Source organism: Clinocottus analis, unplaced genomic scaffold (assembly GCF_023055335.1).
Source record: "Clinocottus analis isolate CAN_PGR_092001 unplaced genomic scaffold, fCliAna1.0.p SCAF_8, whole genome shotgun sequence".
Lineage (NCBI taxonomy): Eukaryota > Metazoa > Chordata > Actinopteri > Perciformes > Cottidae > Clinocottus > Clinocottus analis.
In genome coordinates, this window is record NW_027176240.1 from 6538786 (window position 1) to 6556680 (window position 17895).

The window sequence follows — 17895 nt, forward strand, 5'->3', positions numbered from 1 at the left end:
GGAGGGGGGGTGTAGAAGTGTCACGTGACTGTCCGGTACTAATGATAACGTCGTTCGTTCATCTGTGGCAACCAGGGGCCAGACGACTGTCGGGTCGGGAGGACGAGGGCAAGCGTGAGAGAGAAGAAGCAGCGGCTCACAGAGAAGAAGTAGTAGTAGAAGGAGAAGAAGAAGAAAAAGTCAGGGAACTCTCCCGTCGTTACAGTCGATCAAGCGGTTGAGTTTCAGGGGGACAGAAAGTAAAACGGCACAATGATGATGACCCAGGTTGAGACCACGGTGCACTACGATAACGGCTACGAGGAGGTGTACATGCTCCAGGAGGATGAGTGGGACAGGGACATGCTGCTCGACCCGGCCTGGGAGCAACAGCAGAGGAAAGTAAGTCAAACTCGAAAACAATTATTTCAAATTAAATCACATCTTAGGTAGATATTTACGCACTCTGTGATGGAAACAAATGTGACAAGGAACCAGGGTCCGCTTTGTCGAAATACTATTAGATACGTTTGGTCTTAAAGTTAAAAGTTTGTGTTTGATATTTCCGTTCAACGCGAATACTCTGCTATCGAACAAGTTTCTGACGACTCCGTTTGGGCCAACGTTAAGTTCACCACAGTAAAAAGCGCAACATCCGGTTAACACTTTCAAAATAAAACACGACGGCGAACAACGTTTTTGTTATCAAGTGGATTAAACGTATATAACCGTATATAACCGCCAATTTAATGAGTTATTTGTCTTTGATGTGAACCAACTAAAGCTTGGAGCCGTTAATAGTGCAAACGTGACTTGCGAGGTAACACTTATGATGACGGTGACACTTGCGTGTTAGCCGATTCACATCAATTTATCAATGCGGTGAAATAAAGAATTAGCTAGCACTGACGAAAATAAGTAAACTATTGTCAGCCAGATGTGTTACAGGAGGTTTTATCACCGTATCACCAACTGGAAGCGTCACGCCTCTGGTTTCACGTTTAGTTTTATCTTGCAGGACAGCCTCACTTAACTTCCGGTGTGGTTCTAGTTACGTGCTGCTAGCTTGACGCAGCCGTGGAGGGCGGCTTGACGGACGGATGCGGCGGGTCGGGTGGTGGGTACCAGGTGTCTAACAATAGCTTTGCCTTCCAGCGGCTCTCCAGACTGCTGCCTCCCCGCTGATACGCGCGGAATGCGAGCTGTCAACAGATGCTTCTAACTCACGATGACGCTCTTGGGATTAGAATGAACGCTGCATCTAAATTTAACCTGGGGACCAAAAGGCATTATAGTAGGGTTAATCCAGTGTCCTTGGTGCGGAATTCTTTTGTTTATAGAAACCAGGCAGAAATATTGTACCAGCAGCACCGCCTCAACTCAATATAGCCTCAGCCTCCCACATTGTCCATTGGTTTTAGGGCTTTAAAAAGTTGGCCCGGGCCTTAAACTGTAGCCTTTTGCACAACTGGAGGCCGCCAGCTCCATGGGCTCATAACCTTCTTTGGCCCCCCACAAGGATGACAAAACTGTGTATTTCTGGTAACACTCGGCAGCAATAGGTCCCTGGTCTATGTGCACGGCTATTTTCACATCGTTTTATCTTCTCGCTGATTATAATTTGAAGTTGACAAGTTGCTCATTGGAAAGTGGTCTGGTTCTTGGAGCAGCTGTTTGAAGCGATCAGAATAGATAAAGGCACCAGTGGTGGTTTCATACCGCATCACATTGTTTCTTTTTTTTTTTTTTTGCAAGGTGGGATGTGATGACCACATACCCTTGTTTAACCCTTTTTCTGCAAAAAGACTTTTGGTCGTTGCTTTTTTCAAATAATTACCCTAAAGTGGCCATAAATCATCTCGCTCACGCCCTGGTGCAGCAGCCTTCATTCACACCCTACGAGCTTTCCTTCATTATTAATGGGACCTTTATGAATCTATTAGCTGACTCAGGTACTCCTTGAGTAACCATTGATGCTACAGGTTCTGTCTCTTCAATATGTTCAACACTTGGTTCTCATGTATTTTTCATCCACCTGGACACAACCTGCCAGCTTCTGACCTAGTGAGGCCCCAAAGGCATCAGTCAGTTCAGTGACAGAGTCGGTCCTTTCTGGATGTGATTCATAATTATTTTTAGCCTTAACTGTCACTGTCGGTAGTGCTGGAAAGGGAGGCAGGTGGCTTGGAAAGTGGGCAGCAAGGGTCGACGGCTGTGGGCGAATAAAATTTGGAGAACCAACGAGCCACGTTTTTCGAACAAGGAGGGCAGCGGTTCAATGTCACATACACTCCGGGGACTCTCTCAGTGTGGAATGTGATGGCCTTTACTCTAAAGCCTGTTATATTCTGTTCTTGCACGACACCCAGAGGGGAAGCCTGAGTCGCTGGCTGGGCACCCACATACACCCGTACCGGGCACAAGAATGTGTTAGAGTCAGGGTTGGAAAAAGTGCTCAGAGATCTTCCTCAAGTGCCTTTTGTTTAATTTATATATTAGCCAATAAGTATACATGTGTTAAACACTCATTTAAAAGTTAAGTTTTGAGAAATAATAATTGTTTGCCACATTTTATATTTTCTTATTTTTAATCTAACAGGATGAGAATACAAATTCATTCCCACATGTTATAAAAAATGAAAATGAAATGCTAAAATATTCAAAATGAAGTGAAGCCAAATGTGAACAAGTTGAAAACCCACTCTTTCCCGAATGACCATCAACTGCTAATACACGTTTTAAAACGTACTGTCAGCATCGTATTTCAACCACAGACTTTAAAAGTACTTAAAAAAAAGTAAAAGTACTCATTCAGACCTATTTGTTTTTTGTGAAGTAGGAACGTAAAAGAGCAACATGTCAAATCCAGCATCTGCTTAGCTTATATTATAGACAATTTAACTATCAATGAAAATAACAATGTCATTTCCAGCTGAGAATATTATTCAAATATTTTTTCATTGAGACAGGAGTCAACATTTCTGACACCTTGACAGACCCATTCATTCGCCCTCCGCATGGCAATGAGCGCGACTTGAAGAGCTGTTGTACCGTGATAAAGCTATCTCCCTGCAGCTGTAACCAATCACATTATAAGTGGCAAAATAGTGACGGAAAGTGACGTGAGGCGAAAACTCTCTCTGTATCCTCGTGACATTTTCACTCATGTTGACACAGCAAGACGTTTTGACGTTTTTTTTCCCCTCCCCGTCTCTTATCATGAGCCACAGCAGAGCGGTCTAAATTTAACGCCCTGTATCGGTCGGAATGTGTGGTCGGCTCCCAGCTTTCATCCATGCAGCGTTGAGCGCCCCTGAACTCTGTGGCTCGCTATTGACAGACTTTATAAAAATAGGAGTAGAAAGACAATGAGCCTGTCTTAACTTGATTTACAGTATTTCAGTGCCCCATATGGAGTACGGTTGTCCTCAGGGGTTGTTAGCTGTGGAAATACAGGAAGAAAAAGTTGAAATCGGACACTGATGGGTCACTGAAGGTTAATCTGCAAATGTAGCAGCGGTCAAACAGGTTAACATCGAATTGGCATGGAGTCTTGTTGAGAAGACTTGTTAAGCTGTGAGCTGCCTCAGTTTGTTTAGGTCGACAGAGAGGAATACCAGGCTTGGAGTGTAATCCATAATGGAGATTTAAAATCCAACTTGTGAAAACTCTCACGTGGTATTCTTTTCTTTTTTTTTTTTTACATCTGTGGTGCATCAGCAAAGCTTCAGAACTTTTAATGCACAGAGTGCTGTTCATTTGTTTGGTGATATTTGATCTAATCCCCTTTTAATTGACCTGGGTCTCCCTTTCCTGTTAGACATTCACAGCCTGGTGCAACTCCCACCTGAGGAAAGCTGGTACTCAAATTGAAAACATTGAGGACGACCTCAGAAATGGACTCAAACTCATGCTTCTTCTGGAAGTTATCTCAGGTTAGATCACAAAGGATTATGCTTCCTTTATAACTTCATGTGTTCGTGATTTATTCTTTCTGATAGTACACCAGTAGAATCATGTGCAGATTGTTTTCCCCGTTAGCTAATTTTTTTTTTATCAATGCAGTGTTCATTTTGATGTCTATTTTGCTCATAATGGGATATATTGGGATTTATATTTTTTCAGTTTGAGCATATACGACTACTTGCATATCTGACAGATGATGTTATGTTTGCAGGAGAGAGGTTACCTAAGCCGGACAGAGGGAAGATGCGCTTTCATAAGATTGCTAACGTCAACAAAGCGTTGGAATTCATCACGAGCAAAGGAGTGAAACTGGTCTCCATTGGAGCTGAAGGTATCCAACACCTTCCTGTATGTATGAACATACTACAGGGAATCAGGGGTCCAATATGAGCACACAAATATAGAACAATAATATTATTAATCACCCGTGTGCAAACTGATTGCAACAGGTTGTTCTGCCTTTCAGAGATTGTGGACGGTAATGCAAAGATGACTCTTGGGATGATCTGGACTATCATCCTCCGCTTCGCCATCCAGGACATTTCTGTGGAAGGTGAGATAAGAAAATCCAAATGATTCAAATCTAGTTCATTCTCGTTGTGTCCCCTGAATGTCTAAACATTGAAAAAGTCTTACCATGTCATCACGAGTATGAAACCAACTGGGGATTAATTTCCTCCTCAGAAACATCTGCGAAGGAAGGTCTTCTCCTGTGGTGTCAGAGAAAGACTGCCCCCTACAGGAATGTCAATGTCCAAAACTTCCATGTCAGGTAAGAGTTCAACACATCAAATACTGTAATAGTTCATGTGATCGAGAGCTGATCTAGGTTATCCTCTCATTCAATACAGTCATGTCTTATTCCAAGAAAAGGGATATCACACTGATGTGGAGTTTGTTAAGTGAATACATGTATCTAATGCTATTAGCAAGTTCTTCCTGTACTTTAAAAAGTACAAAATATCTTGACTTGAGTATGGCATCAGCAACATGCTGCCACCAGGTGCTGTTGCACCTTTCAGAGTAAATGCTAGCAGAGGACTCCATTATCTCTGAGCTAGGTTAGCATGTTACGTTGCGGTGTCTGGGGCCCGAGAGGGGAGCGGGTCGTCCCCTGAAGATTAACGGCTCCTCCAGTACGCATGTCTAGGTGTCCTTGGGCAAGATAATCAACTCCAAATTTCACCAGGCGAATGTGTGAGTTGGTGAATGTTGACATGTTTGTGTGAAGCGCTTTGGGGAGGCGGTAGATGAACGCCAGTCCATTTCCCATTTGAACTGACATGTTGGTTCTCTTTGCTCTTTGGCTTGTGAAGCTGGAAGGACGGCCTGGCCTTCTGCGCCCTGATTCACAGACACAGACCCGACCTCCTCGACTACTCTAAGCTCAACAAGGTGTCGTGTGGTTTCACGTGTAACCCGGATGCTGTGCTTCAGACCCAAAAACTAACATGATTGATTTCCACACAATTAACACCTCACAGTGTGACTTAATTGAAACAAATACAGACTCAGGATGATGTCGCTGAGGAAAACTAGTCTGTCTCTAGGACTGGAGGTGTTTGCCTTCTTTTTGGTTTTGAGCTTGAAGTAGTTTTTCGAGACTGTTGCTCTTACTTGTGGCACTTTTGGATACACTCAAAATATGTGGCATGTCATGGGAGTCATAGTTAGCCAGATAAAGTAAGCTGTCTGTGGGAAGTCTACTGCGTTGTCATCGGCAGAAGCTGTGTGCAGTAATGTCATCATTGCTGTTGATAAACAGTGTGTTGTTTGGCTAATGGATATCATCCTTTTTTAAATCAAGTTCTATGTTTCTTCTTTAAAGTGTAACGGTAATGTGTCTATACTAAGTGCATTTCTTTAATGTCACATCATGCTTCATTATTCTTCACAACTTTAGCATAATTAGCATGCTTTGCCGCAATGTTCGTGCCATTAATAAGGAATAAAGATGGCAATTTATATGCAAACCAAGGGATGCCTACCCTCAAATCATGACAAATGAATGCACAGGTTGACTTTTCTCATCCAGCTTATCGGTGTGTGCATACTACTCGAGCTAAAAGGTTTTTCAGGGACAACAAGTCCACCGCTCATTAGGATGTTCTGGGTTAAAAGGGACGCCCAGGATTCTGACTGTTTGAGCATAAACAGGCGAGGGCCTCAGTGAGCTGAGCTGCCTATTTGCAGAGCTACAGAGCCCAGCTGACAGCCCTCCAGTGTTAGTCAAGTAACAATAACGCAACCTTTCCCGACAAGAAGAAGGAGCTGTCTCAAACTGGAAGACTGTCTTGTGGGAATATTTTAGCCTTCTCTCTTCCACTGCAGAGTCTGTTTTGGTGTCAGGCGGCTAAGTTGAGGGAGGAAAACCGACAATAGATATTTGGTCCACAGGGTTTTATTGCGATTTTTCTTCTTATTTTGCACTGCAAATAAATTGGTCATGGCCTAAAAAAATCCGACCACGTATTCACGAGAAATCGGATTGCTGAGCTCACATAGGAACATTTACTTTACCGAGGCCAAATTAGACCCTGTACCTTATTTGTACAGTAGGGAAACACCGTGGCCGATTACGGGGAGTGACATTTTCGTTTGTTTTGGAAACAGAAGCGCTCTCTTTTCAGCACACAACGCACCGGCCCGACTTGGAGTTGACCCTGAATAGTCACAGCAACATGAGCCTAGTCCCCGCAGAGCTCGGGCTTAACTTTACCTCTGCTATTGTCCATGATGTCACGTTGCGATCCCCAGTTAAAGTTCGCCTGTCCTCATGAAAGGCAGGAAGATGTCTATGAGATGGGTAATATCATATTCATCAGTCACACCTTAAGTAAGGACGGTGTCCATTTTCGTTATTGGGAAAGGGCACTCGGGGGGAGTTGTGAGTGATGAGGCGCGTGAACCATCTACCATATGTATTTCTCTCTACTGCTTTTCCCTCCCTCTTTAAATCTCTCTGACGGACATTTTCACACACTTGGTCACACCTCGACTTTCATGCTGCCTGGGAGACAGTTGCATTGTGCGCCAGGCAGCTGTTGATGAGTCTGGCTCCAGGTGAGCGTGTTTGTTAAGCTCGCAGTGTTTCAGCCTGACCAGACAGCTCTGGTGTGGAGCACACACACACACATACACACACACAGACAGACAGACATTGGGGTAGCCTTCTCACCATTCATCCTTGCCACCATCCCATCATCAATTTACCACGCTGTACATCCATCTATGTGTCCTGCACTGGATCTGTGAGCAGCTGGCCCTGTCACGCAGTGTGCCACCCCGCTACCTTTATGGAACAGAGGTGCAATATGGGACAATAGCAGCGGCATGATAGTATGATCCCTTTCCCCCTCTGCATTCTCGCTGACCGCCCCATTAGTAGGGAAGGGTTCACTGTCAGCTGTTGGCTTAATTTAATGCACCACTGTGACTCTCTACAAACACTTGGTTTTCCTGTCAGTCACTTGTGTGTACATTTACAGGAAAAAAATATCATATGATAGATTAATTTACTTGCTGATTAATGTATATATAATAAAGAAATATTCTGTTATCTTCCCTCATCTCAAAGACATTTCTTTGACATGATACAAACTAAAAGATCAATTGCTTGATCGGAAAATAATTAGTAATTGTCATACTGATTTGATGTAATCGGTAGTTGCCGACAGATAAAAGCTCAACATGTGCATGCCATGGTTTTGAGAAGATTCTAAAGAAATTTCCCATTCAGACTGGTTTGGGACTGATCAAAACTGCAATCATCAACACGTTTAGTTCTTAATAAACATGGAGCTCCTGTGAACACTATAACACTAAAACGAATGCTCTTAAATGAATGTGCATGTACAGTAGGTAATCGGGGAGTATGATGTGTCCACCATAGCATGGAGGTCAGCGTGGCGGCATTTTAAATCCAGTGTTGCTGTTCAGTGATGGAGAATTGTGTTTCTTTATTTAGGATGATCCTTTGGGGAACCTGAACCTGGCTTTTGACATAGCCGAGAAACACCTGGACATTCCCAAAATGCTGGACGCAGAAGGTAATGTTTTATGGAGTAGAGACCAGAGTAAAAAGGTTAGCTTTCTTATATATATATACAGAACTTTGATGTATGTGTTTGCGATATGAAAACCACTGTATGTGTCTGAGGATATTCTGTCTGATGGAGGTCTGTTTTTGGTTTTCATTGTTTCAGTTAAAAATCTTAATTTTTTCTTCATCTCGACGCCTTTAGATATCATCAACACCCCCAAACCTGACGAAAGAGCGATCATGACCTATATGTCCTGTTTTTACCATGCTTTTGCTGGAGCTGAGCAGGTACAGTGGTCTCACCTATAACATTCCTAAAATCTATTTTTAGATGAGTTGGCTCACCCGATCCACATGCATTTTGAGAACAGGTGCACAAATCTATTGCCAATTTTGTTTCTGACATTCAATTTTGATCAGCAAAATTAGAATGAGTATAATGTTATTAGGGAAATGGAAAGGATCAGTAGGAGCATGGCCCCCTGTTTCTTTGCTGATGTAATTACATCACTCTGGTGCCCTGTGCTCTCAGGCAGAGACAGCTGCCAACAGGATCTGTAAGGTGCTCGGCGTGAACCAGGAGAATGAGAAAATGATGGAGGAATACGAGAGACTGGCCAGTGAGGTAAAGCTAAATTAGTAATTTTATGAAAATCATCTTGAATGATGATGACACATTGTGCAATGAAATCTTTTTCAACAGAAAATTAAACTTTGTGAATCTAGTTCAAAGTAAAAGGGTAGATTTTAGTTCATGTTAAAAACATTTCTGTCCCCCCTCTTATGTGTCCCATTGATGTGACAAGCAGAGACCCATCTGCTGAAAAGAATCAATAATTCATCGCGGTCTTCCTGAAACACTGCTCCTTTAACATGGCGCTCTCTTGCCTCTCCACTTGTTCCCATGTCGTCCATGCGGCTCCCAGCTGCTGGAGTGGATCCGCCGCACCACTCCTTGGCTCGAGAACCGGACTCCGGAGAAGACCATGGCGGAGATGCAGCGGAAGCTGGAGGACTTCAGGGACTACCGGCGCCAGCACAAGCCCCCGAAAGTGCAGGAGAAGTGCCAGCTGGAAATGAACTTCAACACCCTGCAGACCAAGTTGCGCATCAGCAATCGCCCCGCCTTCATGCCCTCTGAGGGCAAGATGGTGTCTGTAAGTGATTCAAGTTCAGGTTCTTCATATGATGTGCAATTATATTCATCTACAGTTCTGATACATTTCACAGTCAATATCTTAAGTGAGTTCAGACTGTGGTTTGGTGATTTTCATCGTGTGTCCAGGACATAGCCAGTGCATGGCAGGGGCTGGACCAGGCAGAGAAAGGCTTCGAGGAGTGGCTCCTGACAGAGATTCGTAGGTTGGAGAGGCTCGACCACCTGGCTGAAAAGTTTCGCCAAAAAGCCACCAACCATGAGAACTGGGCCAGCGGTCAGTTGTAGTTGTACTTTTGTGACTTTGACTGTCTGCACGCTTGCTTTTCTATCTACATGTCACTGCTACCGTATGTCTTTAGGTCTCCATATGGCTGTGTAGTCGTCACAGTAGCTCGCTGGAATCTGCAGTCCTGCTCCTCAGCAGTGTTTCCACTAACCTCTGGGTTCATTTAGACTGTTTTTTAATGAGATTTGACTGAAGGTTTTCGATTCTGTCCAATGCAATCAGCCGGTCGTGGACTGCAACGGATAATTTTCTCCATCAACCATGACCAAATAAGGCCTGTGTTTAGACCTAACCTATTAATCATCTTGTTCCCCTCTCTAATCTCATCCCTCTCTCTTTGCATATGTGTGACATTCAGGTAAAGAACTGATCCTCTCCCAGAAGGACTACGAAACAGCCACCCTGACCGAAATCAGAGCACTGCTTCGAAAACACGAGGCCTTTGAGAGTGACTTGGCAGCCCACCAGGACAGAGTGGAGCAGATTGCTGCCATTGCACAGGAACTAAAGTATGCACTCCATACAGCAGATATTTAGTTGATAGCAAAATTGGCTACTGCCATCTTGTTTTGTTTTTTTCTTTCTTGTAAATATGACTTCATATGATATATCATGAATAGCATTCATGGTTTAGACCCTCTAGACTTGCAACGGCACCTGTCTGGATATGGTATTGAATGACAAGCATCAAAAGACATAAGCATAACACTTCACTCAAAAAAAGAAATGCTGTCCCTCAAGGGTCCCAAAATATCTATTTTCTGTTCGTACTTGAGACAGTAGGAGAAGAAAAAAGGAAAGGCAGTGCAGGAACAGTTTCCAACATCATAGATTTTCCGTCATTTGCATGTGAGAGGGTTTGGAACCACTTTGGAAAATAAATATTTATGAAAATTACTTAAACCCTCTTTAGTTAAGAACAAGTCACTCTATCGCCGTAGAAGGCTGTAGTTCACGGTCATGCTGACTGCTGTCAAACAACAGTCAATGAGGAACACCTGTCCATCATTACCTTTTCAGTCTGGGATTGGTCACAGAATACTTCCTGTTTCATATTTATTTGGTGCTCTGAGACCAGAAGATGTCATTTCAGCTGACAAGTAAAATGGCTACTTGGATTCTTCTAAGGTATGTGACAGTCAAATGACTAGTTTTGCTTCTCATCTTCCATTCATGGCATGTTTATGATACTGTTTATGACTGTGCCGTTTTCCTTTACAGTGAATTGCTCCTTATTGCACTGTGCGCCTGGAATGTCCTTTGCTTTCCTGCTAAAAAAGGTCAATCATTTAAAGGACTCTACATGTACTTGGATGTTTACAAATTAATGTTAAACATTCTCACACCTTGGCTCACTAAACTTTTGCCACACAAATGTTTCTCCCTTAGGCCGAAGCCAGCGTGATCCTTCTGAAGGCAGTCTGTCTAACGTGGAGGGCCGTCCTAGCATCCATTATCGCTCGACCCAAGGTGCTCCTGCACAGCCTTCCAGTGTGAGTAACCCTGCTGTAGCGGACGAAGGGCATTCTAGTCCTGGAGCCGACCCAGCAAGCTCCAGCCTTACTGTGGACATGTCCAATGGGGCTTTATGGAATGCTCCTACTGTTTGGGATCCTCTGGAAGAGTCTAGCGCCACATCCAGAAACTCTCAGCCCACACCGAACGTCAGCCCTCCCTCTTTCCTTCAAGCAAGCGAGCCTAACCGCTATGAAGCGAACGTAGAGCCCGGCAATACAGACGGAGAAACTGAAGAGCTAAACCTTCCTGCGCTTCCTCCCCCTCCACCTTTTCCATATCCTGACTCCCGAGCTGCGGAGTTGAGTCAGCACACATCGGTCCTTGAGCTTGGAAATCAAGAGTGGGAAACGGAAGAACAAGGTTTCATGCCAGCGCCTCCTTATGCCTCGGCGCCGCAGGGGGATGAGGGGTCTACTGCTTCCACGTCGTTCCCCTCGCAGCCAGTTCCACTGGCGCTCACACCAGTTGGATGGAGCCCGTATTACCTGTTCTTGACTGGTCAGCTTCCTACTAGCACGTACAATCACTTTCTGTCGGATCATGAGATCGGCAGAGGCCACTTGGATGAAGCCCATTATGAGAGATACCACTTCCCCCACTCAGGCTTGGCAGACCCAGGACTATAGCCAACGCGTAAGTGACTAAACCAAGCTGAAGCGGATCAGATCAAAGGCAACTCTAGTAGTCTCTGCACTTCACTCACAGATATGTGTGGGTGCAAGTTTGCTTGTGTGGATTTTAAATAAAAGGCTAAATAACTGACTTGTGTTTTTTTTTCTATGTGGCTTCGGTGAACTGTTTTTAAATCTGTGGTGGGAGTTTATAAACCAGACTTTAGGCTAATTGCTCAAATCGCCAGTCAAATGCTATGGAAACGGATTTAAAAATACAGGTGTTCAACTGGATGCCTGTCCCAGGGTCCAAACTTGACACTGTTATCAAGGGGAAACCAATTTTGTGGTACATCTAGGGAACCCCAGTCAAATGTAATGCCTGCTTTTTATTTTATCTCCTGAGAACACAACAAAATCACTTGGTGCGCTACACACTAAATATATTTTGTGGGTAAGTCTGACTTTGCTTTGTATACCCTAAAAGCTTTTCAGTAGTTTTATTTATTTTTTTGCTCTTCAATGCCTGGGGAACAATAACAACATAAAGTTCTTTTCCACAACTGAGTCAAGTTGTCTCTGCTTTCTTTTTCCCAGTGAGCTGGACTACCACGATGTGGCTGCTGTAAACCAGCGCTGCCAGAGCATCTGTGACTTGTGGGACAAGCTGGGAACCCTGACTCAGAAGAGGAGAGAATCATTGGAGGTGAGAGCGACTTGATAGTGACTGATAACTGATGAAAGGTGTCCGTATCCAATTTACAGGTTCTCTCACATGGTTATTCTCATTTGAGGCAGAGTTCCTAAAACTTGAACTATGTATTTCTTGGCATATATTAGGATAAGTTGGAGTCTCCACAAGAGTGTGCTAATGTTCCACACAGACCTCGACGTATGAAGAATGAAGTTGCATACAAAACCAGCTTAATCAAAATGTCAGTGTAAGCACATTTAGTTTCTGTCAATGACATCTTAACAGTGAGGACATAAATGATTGATGGAGAACTGGATCCCCTCTAAAGTCCCTGACCCAGATAGCGTGTCGGGGATAAAGGAGAAATGGATGTAAGCGTCCTGTCCAGGAGGTGATTGGCTGAGAGCCTACTAGCCACTTCATCTAAACCATGCTGGCCATTTCAGACCTGCAAATGTGTGCGGGCCCTGGGAAATGGCCAAGGATTAAGTCTGAATGACAGGGACAGGTCTGTTTTCTGTCCGGCTCCCCGCCGTCTGCTGAGGGGAGGGGTTCTGTCATGAACAACCAAGCCACGGGGTAGGGTTAAAAAGGCCACACTAATGTTATGCACCCTCGGATTAGCCATCAAACAGGTGAGGGGATGTTTGTATGTGAGACATGAAGACGATGGCTCCTTTCGTTCAGGGCAGAGTCTAATGCTGAGCAATTGGCTGAATATTTTAGGGCTTTCATGATGTATAACTCGGACATGTGATATCTTGTAACCCTCTCAGCGGACTGAGAAGCTGCTGGAGACTATTGATCAGCTGTTCCTGGAGTTTGCCAAGCGGTCGGCCCCTTTCAACAACTGGATGGAAGGAGCCATGGAGGATCTGCAGGACATGTTCATCGTGCATACAGTTGAAGAGGTCCAGGTATGCACTTCAATAGCATTGTAGACTCCCTCACTTACTGCAATTCATTTCCCAGTATAATATAGCTAATGTTAAGATTGACCTGCACACTTTTCCTGCGGTGTTTGAGTGTTTAATGTTAGTTCACCTGTCGCACCCAAAAAGGAGACTAAATGATTGTATCACTTTTGACAAAATTGAAATTTTAATAAAATTCCAGGATTTCCCTTAATTTTTTTTTTTTTTTTTTAACTATTCCAGAGTCTAATCGCAGCTCATGAGCAGTTCAAAGCCACTCTTCCTGAGGCGGATGCAGAGAGACAGGCCATCTTGGGAATTCACAATGAGGTGCTGAAGATTTCCCAGAGCTATGGGATCAAGGCCATCATTATCAACCCATACAGCACCCTCACAACCGAAGAGCTTCTGAACAAATGGGAAAAGGTAGCGACGGCTTTAGAACTCACTTAACGACTCGAATAGCGAGGACCGAAGTCATTATTCAGATAGTGTTTTTCATAATTAATGCTTTTATATGGACAGGCAGCCAGAGTGCTACGATCATGTTTTATCGCTTAGTTGAAGGACTCGGCAGCCAGACTGAACCCAAAGCATAATACTTGTATAATTCAGTTTAATGTAAATGACTCTTTTCGGTGGGATCCGGATTTTGCTAATTCAACTCTTTTGTGTGTGTTTTTTAGGTGAAGAAGCTGGTTCCTCAAAGGGATGGTGCCCTCCAGGAGGAGATGGCAAGTCAGCATAACCATGAAAGGCTGAGACGACAGTTTGCAGCCCAGGCTAATCTCATTGGACCCTGGATACACACCAGAATGGAGGTCAGACATACAGGCTTCATAAGACATTTGACAGTTAGCTTCATCTAATCAAAGAGACATTAAATGGAAAATGATTATATTCAAATACATTGAATAATGGTGGTTGCTTCCTTGCCATTTGCATATTACAAAGTATTGTAATTCATATAAAATACTTTAGTCTTCGCCAAAGGAAGAGTACTTCCTGTTATATAATGAGATGCACACTTGAATAGTTTGCTCACTGATACGAGATGCACACAACTGTTTTCAGTGACTCATAATTGGTCCAAAAATGGAAGTTGACCTTGTTGGGTGTGTTTTACAGGAAATTGGCCGCTGCTCCTTGGCGATAGGCGGCGCCCTGGAGGACCAGATGACGCAGCTGAAGCAATGCGAGCACGTCATCGTGGCTTACAAGCCCAACATCGACAAGCTGGAGGGAGACCACCAGCTGATCCAAGAGTCCCTGGTGTTCGACAACAAACACACTAACTACACTATGGAGGTACAGTGTCACAAGACCATGCATGGACAGTATATTTAAACGCAAGGTAACTCATTGTAGTGCTGCATGAATTATGAAACTGTAAAACAAAGATATATGTTCTAGTATGAACCTTAAAGAGGTACACGTGGTGTTTTTACACGTTAACGTGCCTGCTCTTGTCGCCACAATGACAGCATATTCGCGTCGGGTGGGAGCTGCTCCTCACGACCATCGCCCGAACCATCAACGAGATAGAGACCCAGATCCTGACCCGGGATGCCAAAGGCATCAGCCAGCAGCAGATGAACGAGTTCAGATCCTCTTTCAACCACTTTGACCGGGTACAGCTCATTTACAGTTTCACATCACTGACTGATCTGATCAGAGATCCAGAAGCACGGCTGGGGCAGCCCTGTATTTAGAGATTGCTCCTTCGCTTACGTTCAAGCTACTTCGGTACGATAGAAAGTCAACATTCTGACTCGCTATGCTGCAGTAACACCAAGGATGATGCATCTGCCAAATACAAACTTTTGAAAGTGTGTGTTTTTTACAATCGCTTCATACTGAAATTTTTAACCTTTTGGGCATCAGCCATTATGACATTTTCAGAATCTTTAATGTCTTATCACAAAATGTTTGCTGCTTAAAGTTGAAAGTGTTCCTATTTAATTTATCACGGCACAAACATCTGCTTGTCGGTGTCTATTTGGAAAAGCAGTTTTTGGATGCAGCCCATAAATATTGCTGTCATTTGTATGGAATATTGAACCTGACAATGTGCTTCTGACTGTAGAAGAAGAATGGAGCTATGGAGACTGATGACTTCAGAGCCTGCCTCATCTCTATGGGTTATGACTTGGTATGTTTCACATGTGCACGGCGCTTTGTTATCATTATGTTACACATGTACTGCACAAACTGCTGATTCTCAATCCATGTCTTTCTCAGGGGGAGGTGGAGTTTGCCCGTATAATGATCCTGGTGGACCCCAATGGTACTGGAAACGTCTCGTTCCAGTCTTTTATTGACTTTATGACGAGAGAGACTGGGGACACTGACACAGCCGAGCAGGTTGTCGCGTCCTTCCGGATCCTTGCAACTGACAAGGTACGTTTGTGTTAGTGTGGCTTACAGGCATATTCTTAGACAGCACTAGTCCATTATGTTCCTGTCTTTATTTGCACTGGCATGTTGATTTATGAGCTACAATTTGTTCATGAGCAGGGAAGGTATCGGCAGGAATGTTTGTGGAAACGCATCTGACGCAAGATTTTTCTCTCTACAGCCCTACATACTAGTGGAGGAGCTGAGGAGAGAACTTCCCCCGGAGCAAGCGGAGTATTGCATTAAGAGGATGCCGCCTTACTCTGGCCATGGCGCACCACCGGGGGCACTGGACTACACCGCCTTCTCCACCGCCCTCTATGGAGAGAGCGACCTTTAACTGACTAGAAACATCCTTCATCTACTGACCGTGTACCTAACTTCCCCCTCCCCTCCATCTCTTGATGAATTTAAGGAATCGATACAGAGGTTGTATCCAATATGTTTAGTTAAATGTTTGTGACCCTACTAGATTATTTGTTTAGTTTTTAGAGATTAGACCATCGTCAAATGTCTTGGTTCTCCTCTTCTTCTGTCCCGTTAAATAAGAAATGACCTGAAACAAACAGAACTTGCCAAGTTTAAATTATAATGAGAGAAACAATGCGTTGTCCATTTTGTCTTGTGTGTTTTTGGGCAGAAAGTAGGATTCTGTGATGAAGGTAGGCCTCAAACAGAAATTCACTCCAACAAAAGAGATGCTGAGTAATAAGCCAAAATCATCGTAGTGTTTCTTTAGTTTTAGCTGAAGAAATTAGACAAAAGTATTTTTTTAGGGTTTATCAAGTCATGTAGTTTTCATGTTTCCTTTTTTTGGGGGGACTACAATCATCCGATAAGCGGTTTTGAGATGCTTAAAGTAAATTCACAAGAAGCAATTTTAGACCTGCTGCCATGCATTAATAAAATGGGTTCCCAAAATTTAAAGTATATCAACCAACAGAGGGGAAGAAGTGGGAAACTACATGACTGCAAAAGTAAATGTTGACAATTGCTCAGTGGTTTAGAGAGAACATAGCAAATTAAATGTGCAGTATTCAGGAGCATTGCGTTTTAAGATTAAACATTTTGTCAGGCATCAATAAATGTGTTAATGCTTACACATGCCTGGGAAAACTCACTCAAAACAAAAGCACAAATAAGGAGATGACATGAAGCCCACAGGGCCTGCTTGACATTTTGGCTTTAAAGGCAACTACATTGTTACCCATCTGTGTGTCGTATGCCTTTTAATGTGTGTACTGAAGTTGTTTTTCTTTGACACATTCAAAACCTTATTTTTTTCCAATATGGATTCCTGATTTGTCCATATTATACAACTGTTTGACATGTTTCCTTAAGTATACTCTAGTTCTGTACCAGTTTAGAATAACAATGAATTGTATTGATCGTCCATACACAAATGGAGTATTTAAATATACCGTAGTGGCAATAATTTAAACGGAATATGTGCATAACTCTATTCTCATGAAAATTGCTTTCTGCTAAAAACAATAACACTCTGAATGAGAAATTAAACGTTTTGGCATTTTGTAAAAAGAATGCTCAAATACTGTGAAGTTATCAAAGTGATGAAACTTTCTGTGAAGAGGATCATTGGCCACTTCGCACACACTGAAGACACTGGAGCACGTTATTTATTTAAAGTCTCAGTTTAGATTGCAGCAATCCCCTTTAAAAGAAAAAGTACCGTAGTCGCCACTGATCTCTAGATCCAAGAGATGTTCTCGTTTTTGGTGAAAGCTTTGAATCGTATTTTGGTTGGAGAATAAAGGTACTCAGGCGGTACTGACACCTTGAAAGATGTTTGCTGGCTCTGATAACAACTTCAGTGAGTTAAATGTTGTACTTGGAGGCAATGGATGAAATAAATTGAAATAAAGTCCATGATTTATTCAAATAAATTAAATGAATCCTTACTTGTACGATGTCTTTTATTTGACATTTCTCACAATATTACAAAACATATTCAAAGTCACATGCAAACAAAAGCCCGAAGTCACGAGACTGGAAGCTGCTGTCACACCCGTACTGATTGAGAGAGTCTGATGCTGTGAAAGATGTATTAACAGCAGTAGTGGTGGCTGGTATCACTATTATTCTACTTTACTAAGTAAAATCACAGTGATATCTTCTGAAGCTGCACTTTTTCCTCCCTTATTCCTGTTTGATCTAACAACGTTTTACTCCGAGAGCATTGCCTCTTGGGGCTAAAAATATAGATTGGGCCGTCTGCATTGCCTTTCAGGGCAATCAACTTACTACATTATGCAATATCTCCTACTGTACATGGAAGTGGTAGTTTAGTGAGAGAGTGCATAAATGAAAA

At 43.2% G+C, this 17895-nt stretch overlaps 1 protein-coding gene across 3 annotated transcripts; it reads left to right on the forward strand.

The window, feature by feature from the left end:
• The first annotated feature begins 162 nt into the window (after window positions 1–162).
• actn2b (actinin, alpha 2b) lies at window positions 163–17485 on the forward strand. 3 transcript variants are annotated; one of them, XM_068568563.1, is made up of 21 exons: window positions 163–381; window positions 3800–3914; window positions 4157–4276; window positions 4412–4498; window positions 4630–4717; window positions 5262–5340; window positions 7913–7994; window positions 8190–8275; window positions 8520–8612; window positions 8914–9144; window positions 9273–9420; window positions 9791–9941; window positions 12159–12267; window positions 13032–13172; window positions 13413–13595; window positions 13856–13990; window positions 14298–14477; window positions 14654–14800; window positions 15256–15321; window positions 15411–15569; window positions 15748–17485. In XM_068568563.1, the coding sequence occupies exons 1-21, from the start codon at window positions 253–255 to the stop codon at window positions 15904–15906; spliced, it is 2688 nt and encodes an 895-aa protein (XP_068424664.1). In that variant the 5' UTR covers window positions 163–252; the 3' UTR covers window positions 15907–17485. The 3 variants fall into 3 exon arrangements, with proteins under 3 accessions (XP_068424664.1, XP_068424663.1, XP_068424662.1); XM_068568562.1 differs by lacking the exons at window positions 163–381; window positions 3800–3914; window positions 4157–4276; window positions 5262–5340 and having other exon boundaries at window positions 4447–4498; XM_068568561.1 differs by lacking the exons at window positions 163–381; window positions 3800–3914; window positions 4157–4276; window positions 4412–4498; window positions 5262–5340 and having other exon boundaries at window positions 4706–4717; window positions 7913–8029.
• The last annotated feature ends 410 nt before the right edge of the window (window positions 17486–17895 follow it).